Here is a 17,977-nt window from a genome sequence, read left to right on the forward strand (position 1 = left end):
GAATTAAGTGTCTAAGTCTCTAAATTTTCTAATAAATTTCTGCATGTCACATGTTTTAATGCCTAGTATTTTTGTTATTGTTCAGTTCTAAAATTTTTATAATTTCTATGATTTCTTCTTTGATCTGTAAGTTATTTGGTCATACTTCTTCATTTGTGGTTGTGTGAAGATTTCCCTAATTATTTTTTTGTATTGATTTCTAACCTATTAGTTAGTATGTTGGTTTGACTAATGTTAACCTTTTCACGTTGACTAAGATGTACTTTGACTCCTAGTATGTGGTTAATTTTTGTAAATGTTTCATGTAATTGTGAATAATAATTCTGAGTCCTTTAGATGAAGCTTGTTAAAAGTGTTCAAGTCTTTTGTATCCTTAATAATTTTTGTTTTCATAATCTATCAAACAAGAAAGACTTATAAAAATTTCTCATAATGACTGTATATATTTCTTTTCTTCCTTTTACTTTTATCTATTTTTGCTTTATGGAGACTATTTATTAGACATACAGTTTTTAAATTATTATATCTTGATTAAATACATCTTTTATTGTGCAGTGGCCCTCTTTATCTCTAGTAACACTATTTTCATTGAAGTCTATTTTGTCTCATATTAGCATAGCTACACTGGCTGTGTTTTAGTGGGTTTTTCCTTGTTATATCTTGTCCCATGTTTTTGCATTTATGTATCAATTCTAGCTTTTATTAGGTTGGTTGATCAGAGTATCTAGTTAGTCCTTATGATCAAAAATGGAACTCATTTTTTAAAAAGAATACTGGAATTGATTTGCTAATATTTTATAGATGACATTGGTATTCACATTTATGAGTGATACTGGTTAATAATTAGGATGACATTATTTATTATACACACTGAACAATTTTGACAGTGAAAGGGAGTGCTGATAATAATTACACTAGGACAAGAGGCATAAACCAGGATCATCCAGGGCAAACAAGGATTACCTTATCCATTTTTCTTTTCTTTTAATCACATTTTGATGTATTATGTGAGGTTTGCAAAACGAAACAGGAAGCTTATGTGCCTTTTTACAATTATCTTGAATAGGATAAATAACTTAATATTATCTGTTTCTCTAAGTTTTGTAGAATTTGTTTTGAAGAAACCATCTGTACACAAGAAGTAGATAACAGTCATTGTTTCCTGGGGAGGGTGACGGGGGTCAGAGGGAAATTGTTTACCTTCTACCTTTTGTACTTTTTAATTTTTTAAACCCTATGTTAGTTTTTATTAAAAGTAATAAACGAATATAAATTTAGAATATTTAGGCTTAGTGGGATATTTTTGTTTTGTTTTGTTTCTTTGAGGTAGATCTTTGAGTTTTAATTTCTTCCGTGATTATTGGTCTACCAGCCTTTCTGTTATTTCTATTATTTCTTGAATAAGTTTGGTAGTTTGTTATTCTCCATAATTATTTATTTACTCTAGATTTTTAAATATTTCATATAAAAATTACTATTTGTTTTTATTGAGATAATTAGAGATTCATACGCAGTTGTAAGAAATAAAACAGAGCAACCCCTTGTACACTTTGCCTAGTTTCCTCCAGTGCCAACATTTTGCAAAACTGTAGTGTAACATCCCATCCTGGATATTGACATTGATACAATCTGCTTATATTACTCAGATTTCCCAGTTTTACTTGCATTCATTGGAGCATTTGTGTGTATTAAGTTCGATAGTTGTATCACTGTGTAAGTTTATCTACTACCACGATCAAGACACTGAACAGATCCAATACCACAAGGATTCGTCATCTTGCTTTTTATAATCACACCCACTTCCTCCCACTGCCACCATCATCCCACCTGCATCCCTCACTCCTGGCAACCACTAATCTGGCCTTCATTAAATGGTATAATGTAGTATGTAACCTTTAGGGATTGGCTTTTTTATTCAGCGCATTTCCTGGACGATTCATCCAAGTTGTGTGTATCAGTAGTTTGTTCCTTTTTGTTGACTAGTATCATATGGATGTACCACACAGTCTGTTTAACCATTCACCCTTGGAAAGACATCTGGGATGATTCCAGCTTTTGGCTGTTACAAATAAAGCTGCTGTGAACATTTGTGTACACTTTTTTTGGTGAATATTTTTCTAGCATAAATACCCAGGACTGTGATTGCTAGGTCCTATGGTGGTTGTACATTTAGTTTTTAAGAAACTGCGGAACTTTTGTAGAGTGGCTGTACCATTTTACAGTCCCACTGGCAATATGTGAGTGATTCAGTTTCTCTGCATCCTCACCAGCATTTGGTATTAATAGTATTTTTATCTTAGTTATTTTGATATGTTTAGTGATATTTTGGTTTTTAATTTGCATTTGCCTAATGGCTAATAATGTTGAACATCTTTCCATGTATTTATTTGCCATCTATCTATCTTCTTCAGTGAAAGATCTGTTCATATCTTTTACCCATTTTCTAACTAAACTTTTTTTTTTTTACTCTTATGAGAGTTTTTTATATATTCTACTTACTAGTCCTTTGTTGGATATGTGGCTTGCAAATATTTTCTCCCAGTCTATAGTATGTCTTTTCATCCTCTTTATGTAGGCTTTCACAAAGTAAAAGTTGTTAATTTGATTAGGACTTATTTATTCATTTTTTTTCTTTTATAGATAGTGCTTTTGGTGTTATCTAAAAACTCTTTGCCTGGCCCTAGAGCCGAAAGATTTTGTCCTATTTTTTTCTACAAGTTTCATAGTTTTACATTTTATATTTAAGTCTATAATCTGTTTTGAGTTAATTTTGGCATGAGGTATGAAATTTATGTTGAGGGTCATATTTTTTTGCCTGTGGATGTCCAATTGCTCCAGTACCCTTTGAATTACTATTTATTTTGTGTTCAAATTGCCTCAGTTTTGGCCAGTGGAAGCCCCTTTTTGCTGGCTTCTGCTCCAGGGTAATTGTGAACAGGCACTATGTTTGTCTTATTGGCTCACTTTGGAAACAAATCCCCAAGTAAGAGGCACCTATACCGTACTTACTATCTTAATATCGTGAGTGAGGTAAGCTTGACTTGAGTGAGATTTTTGTAACTGCAGTGATGAAGGGAGAGTCTCCTGCTCTAGAATCCTTTGGACTCAGATTTCTAATGCAATTTTTAAATTTCCAAAGTTCCAAAGATTGGTCCTATTTATTCAGAAACAAGATCAGTTTCTCTTAGCCTGGGGGTGAGGGGGTATCACTGTTCTCCTTATTCTTAGCACATCATTAAGCCAAGGACTACATTAAAACTTTGAAAACACAGTTGGCACTCCACCCAACAATGGCAGAGTTTCAAAGTACATGAAGCAAAATCTAACTGAGCTACAGGGAGAAATAGTGAAAGCCACAGTCATAGTTGGACACTTTAATATGCTTTTCTCAGTAACTGATAGCACCACTGGATTCCCCCAAAAGTATATGAAGTCAGAGATCTGAAAGATACTATCAACAAACAAGACCTAATTGTCACGTACAGAGCTATATCCAACAACGGCAGAATACACATTTTTTTTCAAGTGCTCAAGAAACATTCAGCAAAGGTAGGTCATGTGTTAGGATACAAAACAAGTCTCAATGTATTTTGAAAGACTGAACTCTTACAGTTTGTTTTCTGACCGTAATGAAAGTAACTATGAGCTACATGGTAATCAAAGATTACATAGTAAACATTGTGGGATGAAGTAAGGCAGTACTTACAGAGAAATTTTTAGAATGTTGGAAAAGAAAGGGGTCAAAAATCAATTATCTAAGCTTTCACAGTAGGAAGCTAGCAAAAGAAGGCTCTAAACTATACAGTATAGAGCAGGTGGGAATAGTTCCCAAGTCATTTTATAAGGCCAGTTTTATTCTGATAGCAAAACCAGTAAAAGACATTATAAGAACAGAAAACTACAAACTAATGTCCCTCATGAACATGCAAAAATTCTTAATAAAATATTGATACATTAACCCCAATAATACAGAAAAAGAATAATACATCATAACCAAGTGGAGTTTCCCCTCGGGATTAATTTAACATTAGAAAATGAGCCTAATTTTTTATAGTAATAGGACAAAGAAAAAAATCATATGATCATCTCTGTTGTGCAGAGAAAGCATTTGACAAAAGTTAACAACCAGTCCCAATTAAAATTCAGAAAAGTAGAGGAAGAAGGGAACTTCTTCAGCCTGATATGGGGCATCTGTGAAAACCCCACAGCTAACATTATATTTAATGATGAAAGTCTGAAATTCTCTCCTCTAAGTTCAAAAACAAGACAAGAATGTCTGCTTTCAGCACTTCTATCGAGAGTTATCCTGGATGCCTTAGGCATTGCAAACGGGCAAGAAAAAGAAATAAAAGAAAGGCCCACAGATTGGAAAGGAAGAAGTAAAACTTCTTTATTTGCAGACAACATGATTGTTTCCATGAAAAACGCTCTGGGAGCTACAAAAATAGTCACTGGTGCAATTCAGTGAATTTAGCAAGGTCGGAGGATACAAGGATGATGTACATACATCGACAGTGTTTCTATCTAGTAGTAATCAATAATCGGAAGATGACAAATTTATTTCCATCTTCAATACAATCAAAAAGCATTAAATTCTTTGGGATAAAGAAAGAGGTTCGTACAGAGGCAGTGGGGATACGAGAGAGGAAATGCTTAAATCTGTGACAAGAAGTGATCTGGAGGGATTTCACGCACAGTGACATCTGTGTTGAGTGTTGAAAGACGAGAAACTTCCCAACACACAAGGGCATAATCGTCATTCGGAGCAAAAGAAAGAACAGAAGCAGACGCAGACGAGGACACAGGTACTAGAGACAGTGAGCCCCCTTGCATTCCAGCAGTTGGGGATGAAAGAGGAGGTGAACTCAGACCCTCTACGGCCTTGCAACTATTCATGTTGAGTTCAGCTAGCGGTAGAGAGCCACCAAAGGCAGCGATGCCGTCCGGCTGCTTCACCAAGAAACGCCTGCTCCAGGAGGAGGTGCATGCCCATTCTCACTTGAGCCACCCAGAATCCTGCGCCCTGCTTTGGTGGTGTTGATGGTGGTGACCATCACATCTCTTAAGACAAATAGCATGGTAGCTGTGGTAGGGAGCCCCGCAACTGGTACCCAGCTTCCTAGTGGCAAGGCACCCAACTAGGTGAGGAGACACTGGGAAGGGAGAGCAGGATTGTGTTCCAGGCTCAAGCCACAGAGGTTGATGGCAGTGCCTCTGGCTGGCGTCATCTGGCTCTGTGAGCTGCCTAATCATTTTGCCAAGGACTGGGCGGTGAAGACAGGAGGTTTTCCAGTAATTCATCTACTTCGGGCTCAGACTTACATTGCTTTTATAATCCTTGTTGTATTATTATCCTCCATATCTGACTATAGGCTATATTATTGAATGAAGTTGTACATTCCTGGGCTCTAACAGGGAAGGAAGGAACCAGACCTGGGTTTGCATGTTTGTCTCTGCTACTTAGCTGTATAATCCTTCGGTAAATAACTATGTCCTGAACTCCAGTTTCCCATCTGTATAGTGGAGATGATAATGTTTACCTGATAGGGTCATTGTGAACACTACAGATATGTGAAAGCACTTAGCACATAGTAGGTTCTCTTATATTAGCTTCCCTTCTTTAGCTTCCGTTGTAGGTCATCCTATATATTTGTTTTTCCAAACAAAGGTTGCTTTTTACTTTATGACTTAAGGTTGAAATCTTCTCTACCACACCCTGTCCACCTTGGATCTGAAAACATTCCACTGTGCCCTCAGTGATGTGCAAGTGGCATCTGGATATTTTAAGAGGGTATGGAAATTGACGATGTTTATGTTATACAAGATGTACAAATGGTCAGTGAAGTGAAAAGGTAAAATATGCCTGTCCTTAAAAGCTAAGCTTTAAGTCTTCTTAGGTAAAGCTGAGATTCCCTATTGACGCTTTATCTTCTCCCAACCCTTCCACAGGACTTCATTGACTTAACGAGAGAAACCAGATCCAGAGCAAAGGATCGCAATGGACTCTGTGTAATTGACCTGACGAGGACTGAGGATGATAACAGACCTATTGCCACTCTTGACTTGACTCTAGAAGCTGTTGCTCCTTCCCAGAAGGAGCCGACCAGTCCTCAAACATGTGCCAGCCTCTCCAGCAAAGAGGTGATGGAAGGGCGGGTGGACAGAAGCTCCCGGCCCACAGCTCGCAGAATCATTCACAGTGATCCTGTGGATTTGGACCTTTTGGAAGAAACCATATTTGAAGCTCCCCAACCCCCTACATCCATCAGTGGGGACTCTGTTTATCCAAACTGTAGCTCACTCTGTGAGCCAAACTGTAGCTCAACCACATTCAAAGGTGACCTCGGCTTCTTGGCCAGCCTACAGCTATCTTCAGATGTTCACCCCCTCTCCCCAACAAGCAATAATGGTAGCAGCAGCAATCGAAGGGCACCCTTGCCATGCCCACAGCAAGATGTGCCTTGCCCACTGCGAGCCTTGCCATGCCCACCGCGAGCCTCCTCATGCCCACCACGGGCCTCCTCGTGCCCGCCACGAGCCTTGTCATGCCCATCACAAACCGTGCAGTGCCCGCTACAAGCTTTGCCTCACCTGCCTCAAGAAGTGCCATGCCCTCCTCCAGATGTGCCACGCCCTCAGCAAAACATGCCAAACCCACCTCAAGACTCATCATGGCGTCCTCAACACTCGCCAAGGCCACCTCAAGACTCACTCTGCCCACTTCTGGGCCTACCTCAAGATGTACCAGGCCCACCTCAAAACATGTCATATCCACAAGATGTGGCACATTTGCAAGACATGTCACAGTCACAGGGAGACATGTCACAGTCAGCTGGAGACGTGTCACAAGCTCCAGGAAACATGTCACAGTCACCAGGAGACGTGTCACGGTTACCAGGAGATGTGCCTCAGTCACCAAAAGACATGCCTCGGTCATCGGGAGATGTGCCTCAGCCACCAAGAGACATGCCACAACCACCAAGAGATGCGCCACAGTCACCAAGAGATGCACCACAGTCACCAAGAGATGTACCACGGTCACCTAGAGAAGTCCCACACTTACCAAGAGAAACACTGCAATCCCCTGGAGACCGGCCACACGTGCCGGGAGACGTGCCACACTCACTTGGAGACTTGCTTCGCTTACCACGAGACAGGCCTGATTCTCCCCAAAATGATACCGAGACCCCTGACCCTCCTATGGATGTCTCAGTCCCACCCTCTCCACGCTGCGTGCCCAGCCCACCGTCTCCACAGTCTGCAACTTCCTTAGAGAAAGTTCCGTGGCTCTCTGCCACAGAAACACCAGGCAGAAAAGAGATATCCCTATCAGAGCCTGCCATCGCCGGGTCTGGCCAGGTGCACGCCCGAGCCCCAGAAGGTACCCACGGTGTGTACAACAAACCGTGCCTGCATAGACTGAAGTACTTCTTACGACCTCCGGTGCATCACCTCTTCTTCCAGACACTAGTTCCCGATAAAGACATAAGAGAGGTGAGCCAACCTGTCTTCTCCTAGGGATTAGAAGTCCTTTGTACAGGCCTAGCACAAGGTTAGTATGCTAGAAGGAGTCCACACGTGAGAAAACAGGTCCAGTGTGAACTTGACCTTTTTATCTTTCCTCGACTTATGGAACCATTCAGTGTTGAGTCAGATCAGGGTTCAAATTTCAGCCCCACACTGTGGGGCCGGCCCTGTGGAAGTCACTTCACCTTTCTGCGCCATAGCTCTCCTGTCTGTAAAATGGAGTTAAGAACATACCTCACAGGATCGTTCAATGAGATAACATGATGTGCAGTGCTTGTTAGAGCGTCTGGCTCATTGTGGGCCTTCCTCCAATACTTCACTCCTATGTCTCTCCCTTCGTGATGCTCTTATTACAGCTCCCATCTAACGAAATAGTCATACTCTGGACACTTCAGTGTCTCCAAAATGATTATTCTCTGACTGTGGGGGAGGAAATTCAATGTTAAGATTTCAGTGGCATTGCTACTTTTCATTGATCTTCATTGATCTGTGAGAACGAAACCAGACGTGTAGAAAAGAAGTTGTGGCTAAGCCCGCAACATGACGCTGTTCTCCATCCGTAACCACAAGGCCGACAGGAAGACACTGGCTTGAAGTGGCTCGAGGAATCACAAGGTGTATCCTCCTTGTTGGAGCCGTCTGTGACCCAGCTTAGCACGCCAGGCATTCACCCTGATTGGGCCTTGGAGAGTGAACTGTTTTCTGTCATTTTAACTGTTGTTATATCTTCTAGTAGTTTATGTCCTCTTCTGAATGACTCTCCCCAACCACTAGCCCGTTCTTTTTGTCCCCATGGGTTTGTCTCAGGTTGCTGATTTGTCTGTGGTTCATTATCAGGAGCGCTTGGGGGACATGAAAGAGTTTGTGTTCCCCTCGTCAAGGCTGTAGGCTTGTAGGTGCTGCACGACTAGAGGAGGCGTCAGGAGATGCAGATGGGGAGACCATGTCCCCCTTCTCTGTACACATAGCTCAGACTATAAGGCGCAGTTAGGCTAGACAAAGTGGATTTTTCTTCTTCATCTCTTTCTCCCCTTCCTACTTCAGCTATCTAGAATACACCTGTCCATCTTTGCTGTCTCTCCCCTGATTTCTTCAGGGCCTTTAATAAGTACTTCTTCACTCGGTCACTTTCCCCCAGAACGTCTCAGCCAGTCCCCATACTGCCACTTACCAGCCATTGGCCTTAACTCCTCAGAGTCTTTGTTTAGCCCTAAAATAAGTCATAATGCCCACATCCCACAGTCGTTTGACTTAAAGGTAAACATAAGGCACACAGCCACCTTCAGGGCTCATAACAGTACTCTATAAATATTAGTTCCCTTTAAGGTTACGGGCATCAAAACATAAACTTTATCTGTTTGTAGATGTCCCCATTTGTAGGCAGGAAACGAATAATACAGATTCAAATCTGTGAAATGCATCACATGTGAAACAGTCACCAAAGCAAGATTTTTGTTCTTACCTTCTCTCCCTCTTCACTACCCGCCACTTTGCAGCACTGGTCTCCTCAGCAAGGTCAGGGGTCACCCTCAGGTGATTTGAGACGTAAGGAGAGCTGACGGGACTTCTGTGCTCCAGGAGATTTCCTGAAAGGGCAAATCCAGCCGTCACTGTTTTATTGTTACACATAAGCTGTCAAGTCTTCATTTGGCTGGCATTGTAAAATTAATACTTATTCTCAGACTTTAAAAATAATGCTTGCTTAATATAAAACATTCTAAAATATAAACAATAGTTACCCATGATGTTATCAGTCAGCATTTATTATTATTAATAATTTGGTGTATTTCCTTCCCGGTTGCTTTTTCATACATACACATTTAAAATTTTTTAACTGAGATTTGTAACAAAAATGTATGTATTATTGTTGGTGTTGTTTATAGAGAGTACACGTTTACAGGATAGCTCTGGAGGGATGCCACTGACGTGAGCTTCGGACATGTGTTGCATGACAAATGCTTCCTTTCTAAATCTCAGTGTCCTCATCTATAAATCAGGCATGGTAATAGTATGTATTTCTTAGGATTTGTTATGAGACTTGAGGGTAAGTTAAATGTTCAAAAATCATTGTTTTATAACTGTTATATTCCTACATCAAACCAACTTTTTAATGTTTGTTTTTCTTCTGATTATAAAAGTAATACATGTATATTATAGAAAAATGGAAAAATACAAAAAAACATATAGAGGAAAAATATCAATCCTCATTCTACCACCCAGGTAATAGAAAACCACTTTTCACATATTTTGTCCCAGACTTCATATACATACTTTTGTGGGAAAGAAATCAACGTAAAATTTACTGTTGATTCAAAAAAAAAAAAAAATCAATGAAATGGGATTCTTCTCCTCACGATAAAACATATTTAAAACATTTTTCTTTATTTCAGTATCTGATGTACTCTTATGACTACCCCTAAACATCTTATCAGCCTCACTCCAAAATCTAAAGGCTAGCTCTTTCCTCTTGAATTTTTCTTTCTGTGTTATATTTTAACACAGATGAAATCATGTTATATGTAGAACTTTGAATGCTTCTTTTTTAAATTTAATATAAGTATTGCCCCATGTCACTAAAAGTTTTTTAGATAAGCCTTTCCAGTCTCTTTTTTAAAAAAATGAGTATTTCAAATGCGTGGAAAACTATGCCGTCTTCAACCTGTTCCAGAACCTCTTGTTTTTGTCTGTAGAAACCCATCCTGATTTCTTTCTTTTTTATCTCTACAGAGCAAGGGTCAAAAATTAGAACCCATCCCTCATCGAAGACTAAGAATGGTAACAAACACCATTGAAGAAAATTTTCCGCTGGGGACTGTGCAGTTTTTGATGGACTTTGTGTCACCCGAGCATTACCCACCCAGAGAAATTGTATCTCACATCATCCAGAAAATCCTGCTCAGTGACTCTGAGGCCGTGGACGTCCTAAAGGAGGCCTACATGCTTCTCATGAAAATTCAACAGTATGAGCCTTACCTGTCGGCACACCTCCTAGGGAACCTGGACTTGGGCACAGCTTTCTCTTTCCTAAGTTTCATTCAGCTAACCGTTAGAGAGGGTGACTTAGTACGCCAGTGTTATTTGGATTGCAAGGGACAGGAAATCCAATCCAAACTGCCTCTAACAGCTCGTAAAAGAGAACTTAATGACCCATGTTACAAGGAACCCAGGAATAAGACGTGACTTAATTCAGTTTAAAAACAGTTGCAAGGATCCATTTTTCAGTTCTGCTTTGCTTCGATTTTCAGGCTCTACGTGGTAGCCTTCTGAGCCTCTAGCTTTTGTGATACTCTCAGGGGAGAGAAAGTCCGCTTCCCTTCTAATTACATAAGAGTTCTGAAATTGAGTCTTGTAGGCTTTCACTGGCATAATGTAAGCGATGAGCCCATCTTTGAGCCAGTCACTGTGAACTGAGGGGTAGAAGATCATGACTGACTGGCTCAACGTGCTTCCCAGGCTTCATGCCACGGTACTGGTAGGGAAGCCTGTAGGCTGACTAATAAAAACTCGATTTCTTCAAGGTAAAATTGGGGCACTAATGCCTCCCAAAAGAGAAGTGGATACTGGGTAGCAAAAAAAATATAAACTTCCACTACTCTCAGATGATGTGGTATTGTATGTCTCAAAAGGTGTGCAAGAGCTGAGGGTGAGGGGAGGCTTCTGGCGACTGTCCTCTTCCAGATCCCATCCCCTCTTCCACTAAAGTCTCCAGAATGCTAACCGATGTCACTTGACTTTCAGGTTACATCCAGCTAATGCCAAGACAGTGGAGTGGGACTGGAAGCTGCTCACTTATGTCATGGAAGAGGAGGTAATGTAACAATTATGAGGGTGTATCTTTTGCAGAGGAAGTTTTAACTAGAAACAAAAGTAATAGCAAATCTGGTAGTAACGTCTTTGCCATTATTCCCTTCTTATACTCTCATTCTCACCAAAAAATTCCTATGTGCTGTCTTCCAATTCAAGACTGAATATATTCACTTATTTCTCTCGAGATCTCATTAAAAATCATAGTAAATGAGTAGAGAAAGTTATAAATCCATGGCAATGAAAATAACAGGAAGGACAATAGATCTCAATAAAGGCTGGAAGATCTAAAGGCAATGTAACTGATGACTGATGACGTTAAGCAGAGAAAGTCAGAGGCTAGATTACATCTGGAAGGGGCTGTCGCCAGGAAAGAGGAAATCTGCCCATTATAGCAGAGAGCTTTTGGACTCAGAAATACAATATACAAGAGCGTTGGAGTTGGATATGGGCTGTAAATTTGTTGAAAGTTTGGAGATGGAACCAACCACCTCTCCTTTCTTGAGTACAGAAAGTTCAGTTGCTAGGTTACCTATCCTTCAGGCCAAAAGCTAAAGGATTCACTGTCTAAAGAAATCGAATGAACCGTCTGTCATAAATGAAGGCAGCTAGTGTAGAGTTGGTACTCCAGAAAAAAATTCTTCTGCATTATGGCCTTTAGGGATCCCTAAACTTGCCAGTTTTCTGTCAGCTCGCCCCAAAGCACTTGGATGGAAGAAATTATTTTCAACTTAGAATTCTATACTCAGCTAAACTATTAGCCAAGTGTGAGGGGAGAATAAAGACATTTCCAGACATGTAGGAACTTGAAAAATATCCCCACACTCTATTTCTTAGGGGATTACTTAAAGATATGCATCAAAAGAATCGGAGAAAAATAAAAAAAGGAGTCACAGGATCCAGGAAACAGTAGATCTATTCCAGAAAAGTAAGATTACAGTGACTAGTAGACCTGGAGAGCAACCAGTCCAGACTGGAGTGAAATAACATAGGGCTTTAAGAAAGAATGATCTGGGAAACATCACCAAGATGGTAGACAAGGAAGCTCCAGGCCTTTGTTCCCCCACGGAGACACCATGTTGACAATAATATATGGACCAGAACATCTTTGTGAAAACTATAGAGACCAGATGAGAAGCTACAGTACCCAGGCCAAAGCATCACCAAGAAGGGACTCCATTGAAAGCTTGTGGTATTTTGTGTCCGTACCCCTCCCCGCACCTGGCACAGCATAGTGCAACTTGGAAGAAATCTCCCATACCCCGGTGCCTTCCTCAGGATGGAAACAAAAGAATGGACTTTGAGTCCAGTGTTCTGGCTCATTGGGGGGCTGCCCGAGGGATGGTTTCTGTCTCGCTTGACTCAGCACTGCTGGGAACAGTGGCATAGTTGGAAGCTGCTGAAAAGAGAGGTTAGCACTATAGCATGTTAGATATCAGAGAATATGCAGTTCTATAGGCAGGTACCAAGGGAGTAAGATACTGCAGGCTCCTGAGAAGAAATAGAGGCAAACCGCTCAGGAAATCAGATAAAAGCAAACACAAAAGCCGTGAGAACACACAGCCCCACAAAAGGTCTGAGTGGTCCCAGAACCTCTGTCCAGGCTGATTGGTGAAAGTCTTGCCCTCCGTGAACTCAGTGGATAAAGACTGGCAAAGGTGGTTGTTTTTTCAAATGCGTAAAACTACAAGGCATACAAAGAAACGGAACTGTGGCTCAATCAAAGGAACAAACTAAAGCTCCAGAAACTGACCCTAAAGAAACACAGATCCCTCAACTTCCTCACACAGAATTTTATAAAATTACCTTAAAGATGTAAAAGAGAATACAGACCGACAATTAAATGAAACAGAAAAATGATGCATGAACGAAATGTGAATATTAAACAAAAAAGTATAAGAAAGTATCAAACATACTCTGGAGCTGAAAAATACAATAACTGAATTAAAAAATTCACTAGAGGGGGTTCGGCAGACTTGATCAAATAGAAGAAAAAAAAATCAGTGAACTTGAAGAAAGGTCATTTGAAATCAATAAGATAGGAGCAAAAAGAAAACAGAATGAGGAGCAAAAAGAAAACTGAAAAGAGCCTAAGGGACTGTGGGACCCATAAGTAACCCATATATGCATTTATGGGAGGCCCAGAAGGAGAAGAAAAAAGTAGCAGAGAGCTTATTTGAAGAAACAATGACCCCAAGCGTCCCAAATCTGAGGGAAGAAATGGATACACAAATTCAAGAAGCTCAGTTCCAACAAGGATAAACCAAGAGACCCCCACCAATACACATTATAATCAAATTGTCAAAAGTCAAAGACCGAATCTTGAAAGCAGCAAGGAAAAAGTGACTCATCAAATACAAGGGAGCCCGTATAAGATTCTCAGTGAAACCTTACCGGTCAGAAGGTAATGCGATGATGTATTCAATGTGCTGAAAGAAAACACCTGTCAATCAAGAATAAATGTCTGGCAAAGCTGTCCTTCAAACATTAGGGAGAGCAGCAACAGAGAAGTGACATACCACATACAAGATTCCCCAATAAGATTATCAGCAGACTTCTCTCATCACAAAGTTTGGAGGCCAGAAGGCCGTGAGCCAATTTATTCAAAGTGCTAAAGAATAAAACTCAACCAAGATTTCTATATTGAGAAAACTGTCCTTCAAAATTGAGGGAGAAATAAAGACATTCCCAGATAAACAAAAGCTGATGGAGTTCGTTACCATTCGCATTGCCCAGCAAGAAATGCTAAAGGGAACTAAAGGGAATCCTGCAGGATAAAATGAAACACTAAACAGTAATTTGAAGCTATATGAAGGAATAAAGATGCCAAAGGTATATGTATGGGCAATCACAAAAGTGACTATTATTGTAACAATGGTGTGCAACTCCACATTTGGTTTTCTATATGATTTAGGTGACTAGTACATTTTTAAAAATTATTCTAAAAGCTAGTATTGTAACTTTGTAACTCCACATTTGGTTTTCTACATAATTTAAATAACTAACGCATTTAAAAGATTTATTAGTTTGTTTTGGGACACACAATATATGAAAATGTAGTTTTGTGATATCGACAACTAAAGGGGATGGTGACAGAGCTATAAAGGAGCAGAGTTTTTTATGTCAGTATGTTGTTTGTTTGTATATGTTATTGACGTTAATCTGGTATAAATTCAAATTAGAGTATTATAACTTTAGAATGTTAAGCGTAGTCCCCATGGTAACCACAAAAACAATAGCTATAGAATATACCCAAAAGGAAATGAGAAAGGAATTTAAACATTTCACTACAAATAAAATTAACTAAAGAAAAAAGTCAGTGATGCTGGAAATGGGGGACAAAAAATAGATAAGGCATTCAGAAAACAGCATTAAAACAGAAGTAAGTCCTTCCTTATCAGTAAGTGCTTTAAATGTAAATGGATTAAACTCTCTAATCAAAAGACAGAGATTAGCGGAATGTATAAAAACATGATCCAACGACATGCTATCTACAAGAAACTCACTTTAGATCCAAAGACACAAGGAGATTGAAAGTAAAAGGATGGGAAATGTATTCCATGCAAATAGTAACCAAAAGAGCATAGGTGACTATAGTAATATGAGATAAAATAGTCTCTAAATCAGAAAATGTTACAAGAGACAAAGGAGGACATTATGTGTTAATAAAAGTTTCAGTACAGCTAGAAGATATAACAGTTATAAACTTACGCACCTAATGACAGACCATCAAAATATGAAGCAAAAACTGACAGAATCGAAGGGAGACTTCAGTAGTGGATAGAACAACCAGACAGCAGATAAATAAGAAAAGAGAACACAATAAACCAACCAGATCTAACAGTTATGTACAGAATATTCTACCCAACAAGAACAGTATACACATTCTTCTCAATGCATATGGGACATATTCTAGAATAGACCATATGTTAAATCATAAATGAAGTCTCAGTAGATTTTAAAAGGTGGATATCATACAAAGTATCTTTGTTCCATGAAGCCAGCATCACCCTGATATCAAAGCCAAAGACACTACAAGAAAACTACAGACCAACATCCCTTATGAACATTGGTGCAAAAATCCTCAGCAAAATACTCGGCAGCATATCATAAGGATTATATACCATGACCAAGTGGAATTTATCCGGGAATACAAGGATGGTTCAACATACAATAATCAGTCAATACAATACACCACATGAACAGAATAAAGGACAAAAACCACATGATCATTTCAATTAATGCAGAAAATACATTTGATGAGATTCAACACCCTTTCATGATAAAATCTCTCAACAAACTAGGAACATAAGGAAATTACCCCATAAGAGCCCTATATGAAAAATCCACAGCAAACATCATACTCTGGTGAAATACTAAAAGCTTTTCCTTTAAGGATTCCACACAGAGAAACTATTAGAACTAATAAACAAATTCATCAAAATTACAGGATACAAAATGAACATGCAAAAATCAGTTGTATTTCTATACACAAACAATGAACAATCTGAAAAGGAAATTAAGAAAATAATTCCATTAACAATAACATTAAGAATAATAAAATAACATTAAGAGTAAACCTAACCAAGGAGATGAACAACTTGTACACTGAAAACTACAAAACATTGCTGAAAGAAAATAAAGAAGACATAAATAAATGGTAAGACACCTTAACGTTCATGGATTGGAAGACTAAATATTGTTGAGATGTCAAAAGTACCCAAAGCAGTCCACAAATTCAACACAATCCCTATCAAAATCCTAACAGCATTTTTTGCAGACATAGAAAAACCCATCCTAAAATTCATGTGTAATCTCAAAGGACCATGAATAACCAAAACAATCTTGAAAAAGAAGAACAAAGTTGGAGTACTCGTACTTCTTAATTTTAAAACATATTACAAAGCTACAGTAATCAAAACAGTGTGATAGTCTCATAGAGACAGACATATAGGCTAGAATAGAGAACCCAGAAATAAAACTTTGTAAATGTGGTCAAATGGTGTTCATCAAGCCAAGACCATCCGATGGGAAAAGGATAATCTCTTCAACAAATGCTATGGGAAAACTCTACAGACACATGCAGAAGAATGAAGTTGGACCCTTACGTAAGACTAATTGCAAAAATTAACTCAAAATCGATCAAAGATCTAAACATAAGACCCCGAACTATAAAACTCTTAGGAGAAAACGGGGGAAAGCTTCATAACACTGGATTTGGCATCGATTTCTCTGAGAATGATACTAAAGGCACAGGCAAAAAAAAGCAAAAATAGACAAATAGGACTATGTCAAAGTTAAAAACTTCTGTGCATCAAAGGACACAATCAGGAGTGCAAAGGCAACCTACAGAATGAGAGAGTATTTTAAAATCATGTATCTGATAATGGGTTAATATCCAGAATATATAAAGAACTACAACTCAACAACAACAAAAGCCAAATAACTTGATTTTAAAAAGGGCAGAGGACTGAAATAGACATTTCTCCAAAGATGATAGACAAATGGCCAACAAGCATATGAAAAGATACTCAACATCACTGACCGTTAGAGAAATGCAAATGAAAAGCACAATGAAATATTACCTCACACCCCTCAGGTGGCTACTTTAAAAAAATTTTTTTAACAGACAATAAGTAGTGGCAAGGATGTTGAGAAATTAGAACCCTTGTCCACTGTGGGTAACACTGAAAAATAGTGCAACCGCTATGGAAAACTGTACGGTGGTTCCTCAAAAAATGAAACGTACAATTACCATATGATCCATCCCAATCCCCCTTCTAGGAATAAATGCAAAAGAATTGAAAGCAGGACCTTGGAGAGGTGTTTGCATGCCTTGTTCTTTAGCAGCAGTATTTACAACAGCCAAGAGGTGGACGCAGCCCAAGTGTCCATCGACATATCACAGCAGAGACAAATCTGGTATATACGTACAGGGGAATATTATTTCTGCTCTAAATAGGAAGGAAATCCTCTGACACTGCAACATGGAAGGCAGCACGATGAGGACATCACCCCGAGTGAAATAAGCCAATCACCAAAAGACAAATAGCGTACGGTTTGACTTACGTGGGGTATCCACAACAGTCATGGAAACAGCAGATAGAATGTGGACAAGTGCTTGTGGAGCGTGGTGTCCCTGGAAGACTTTCTTTCATCATAAATCATGCACAAGTACTTGAATTTTAAAAACTCATATCAATTAATAAAGGTTAGAGGGAAAAAGACGTATTTGGGAGGCAAGATATCCCATCCCCACCTCCTCCAAAAAAAAGGAAGGAACTGGTACGTCCTTGGAATGGTCATGCTGTTTCCTGCCAACCAAACCGTACCCTGCTCCATGAGTTTGTTCCCAGAAAACATGCCTGCCCGATGGTGTTCGAAAAGTTCCCAACAGAGCCCAGACACAGATTGGTTGGTGCCTTCTCATTCCTCGAGGTTTCAAAGCCTGAGCTCCTGGGCCTGGATCCCGGCACTTGTCTCCCAGTAAAGGGAAACCACCAAACCGTGCAGGCCTGCCTGCTGAGTGACAGGTACTTAAACAAACAAACAAAAACAAAGAAATAAGGTCTGTGTGCCACCAGAGCTCATGCCCCCTGCCTGTGTCAGTTGGGCTATTTATCAGGATCATTTCACCTGTAACAGA

The 17,977-nt window shown here is 39.4% G+C and overlaps 1 protein-coding gene across 1 annotated transcript in view; it reads left to right on the forward strand.

Moving 5' to 3' along the window:
* SIMC1 (SUMO interacting motifs containing 1) overlaps positions 1 to 17,977 on the forward strand; it is a 46,961-nt gene that overhangs the window by 9,762 nt on the left and 19,222 nt on the right. Inside the window, exons 2-4 of the mRNA XM_033096894.1 lie at positions 5,950 to 7,494; positions 10,255 to 10,487; positions 11,266 to 11,335. Coding sequence (XP_032952785.1) covers positions 5,950 to 7,494; positions 10,255 to 10,487; positions 11,266 to 11,335 — 1,848 coding nt within the window. The remainder of the gene's footprint in view (positions 1 to 5,949; positions 7,495 to 10,254; positions 10,488 to 11,265; positions 11,336 to 17,977) is intronic.

This window comes from Rhinolophus ferrumequinum, chromosome 24, assembly GCF_004115265.2.
Source record: "Rhinolophus ferrumequinum isolate MPI-CBG mRhiFer1 chromosome 24, mRhiFer1_v1.p, whole genome shotgun sequence".
NCBI lineage: Eukaryota > Metazoa > Chordata > Mammalia > Chiroptera > Rhinolophidae > Rhinolophus > Rhinolophus ferrumequinum.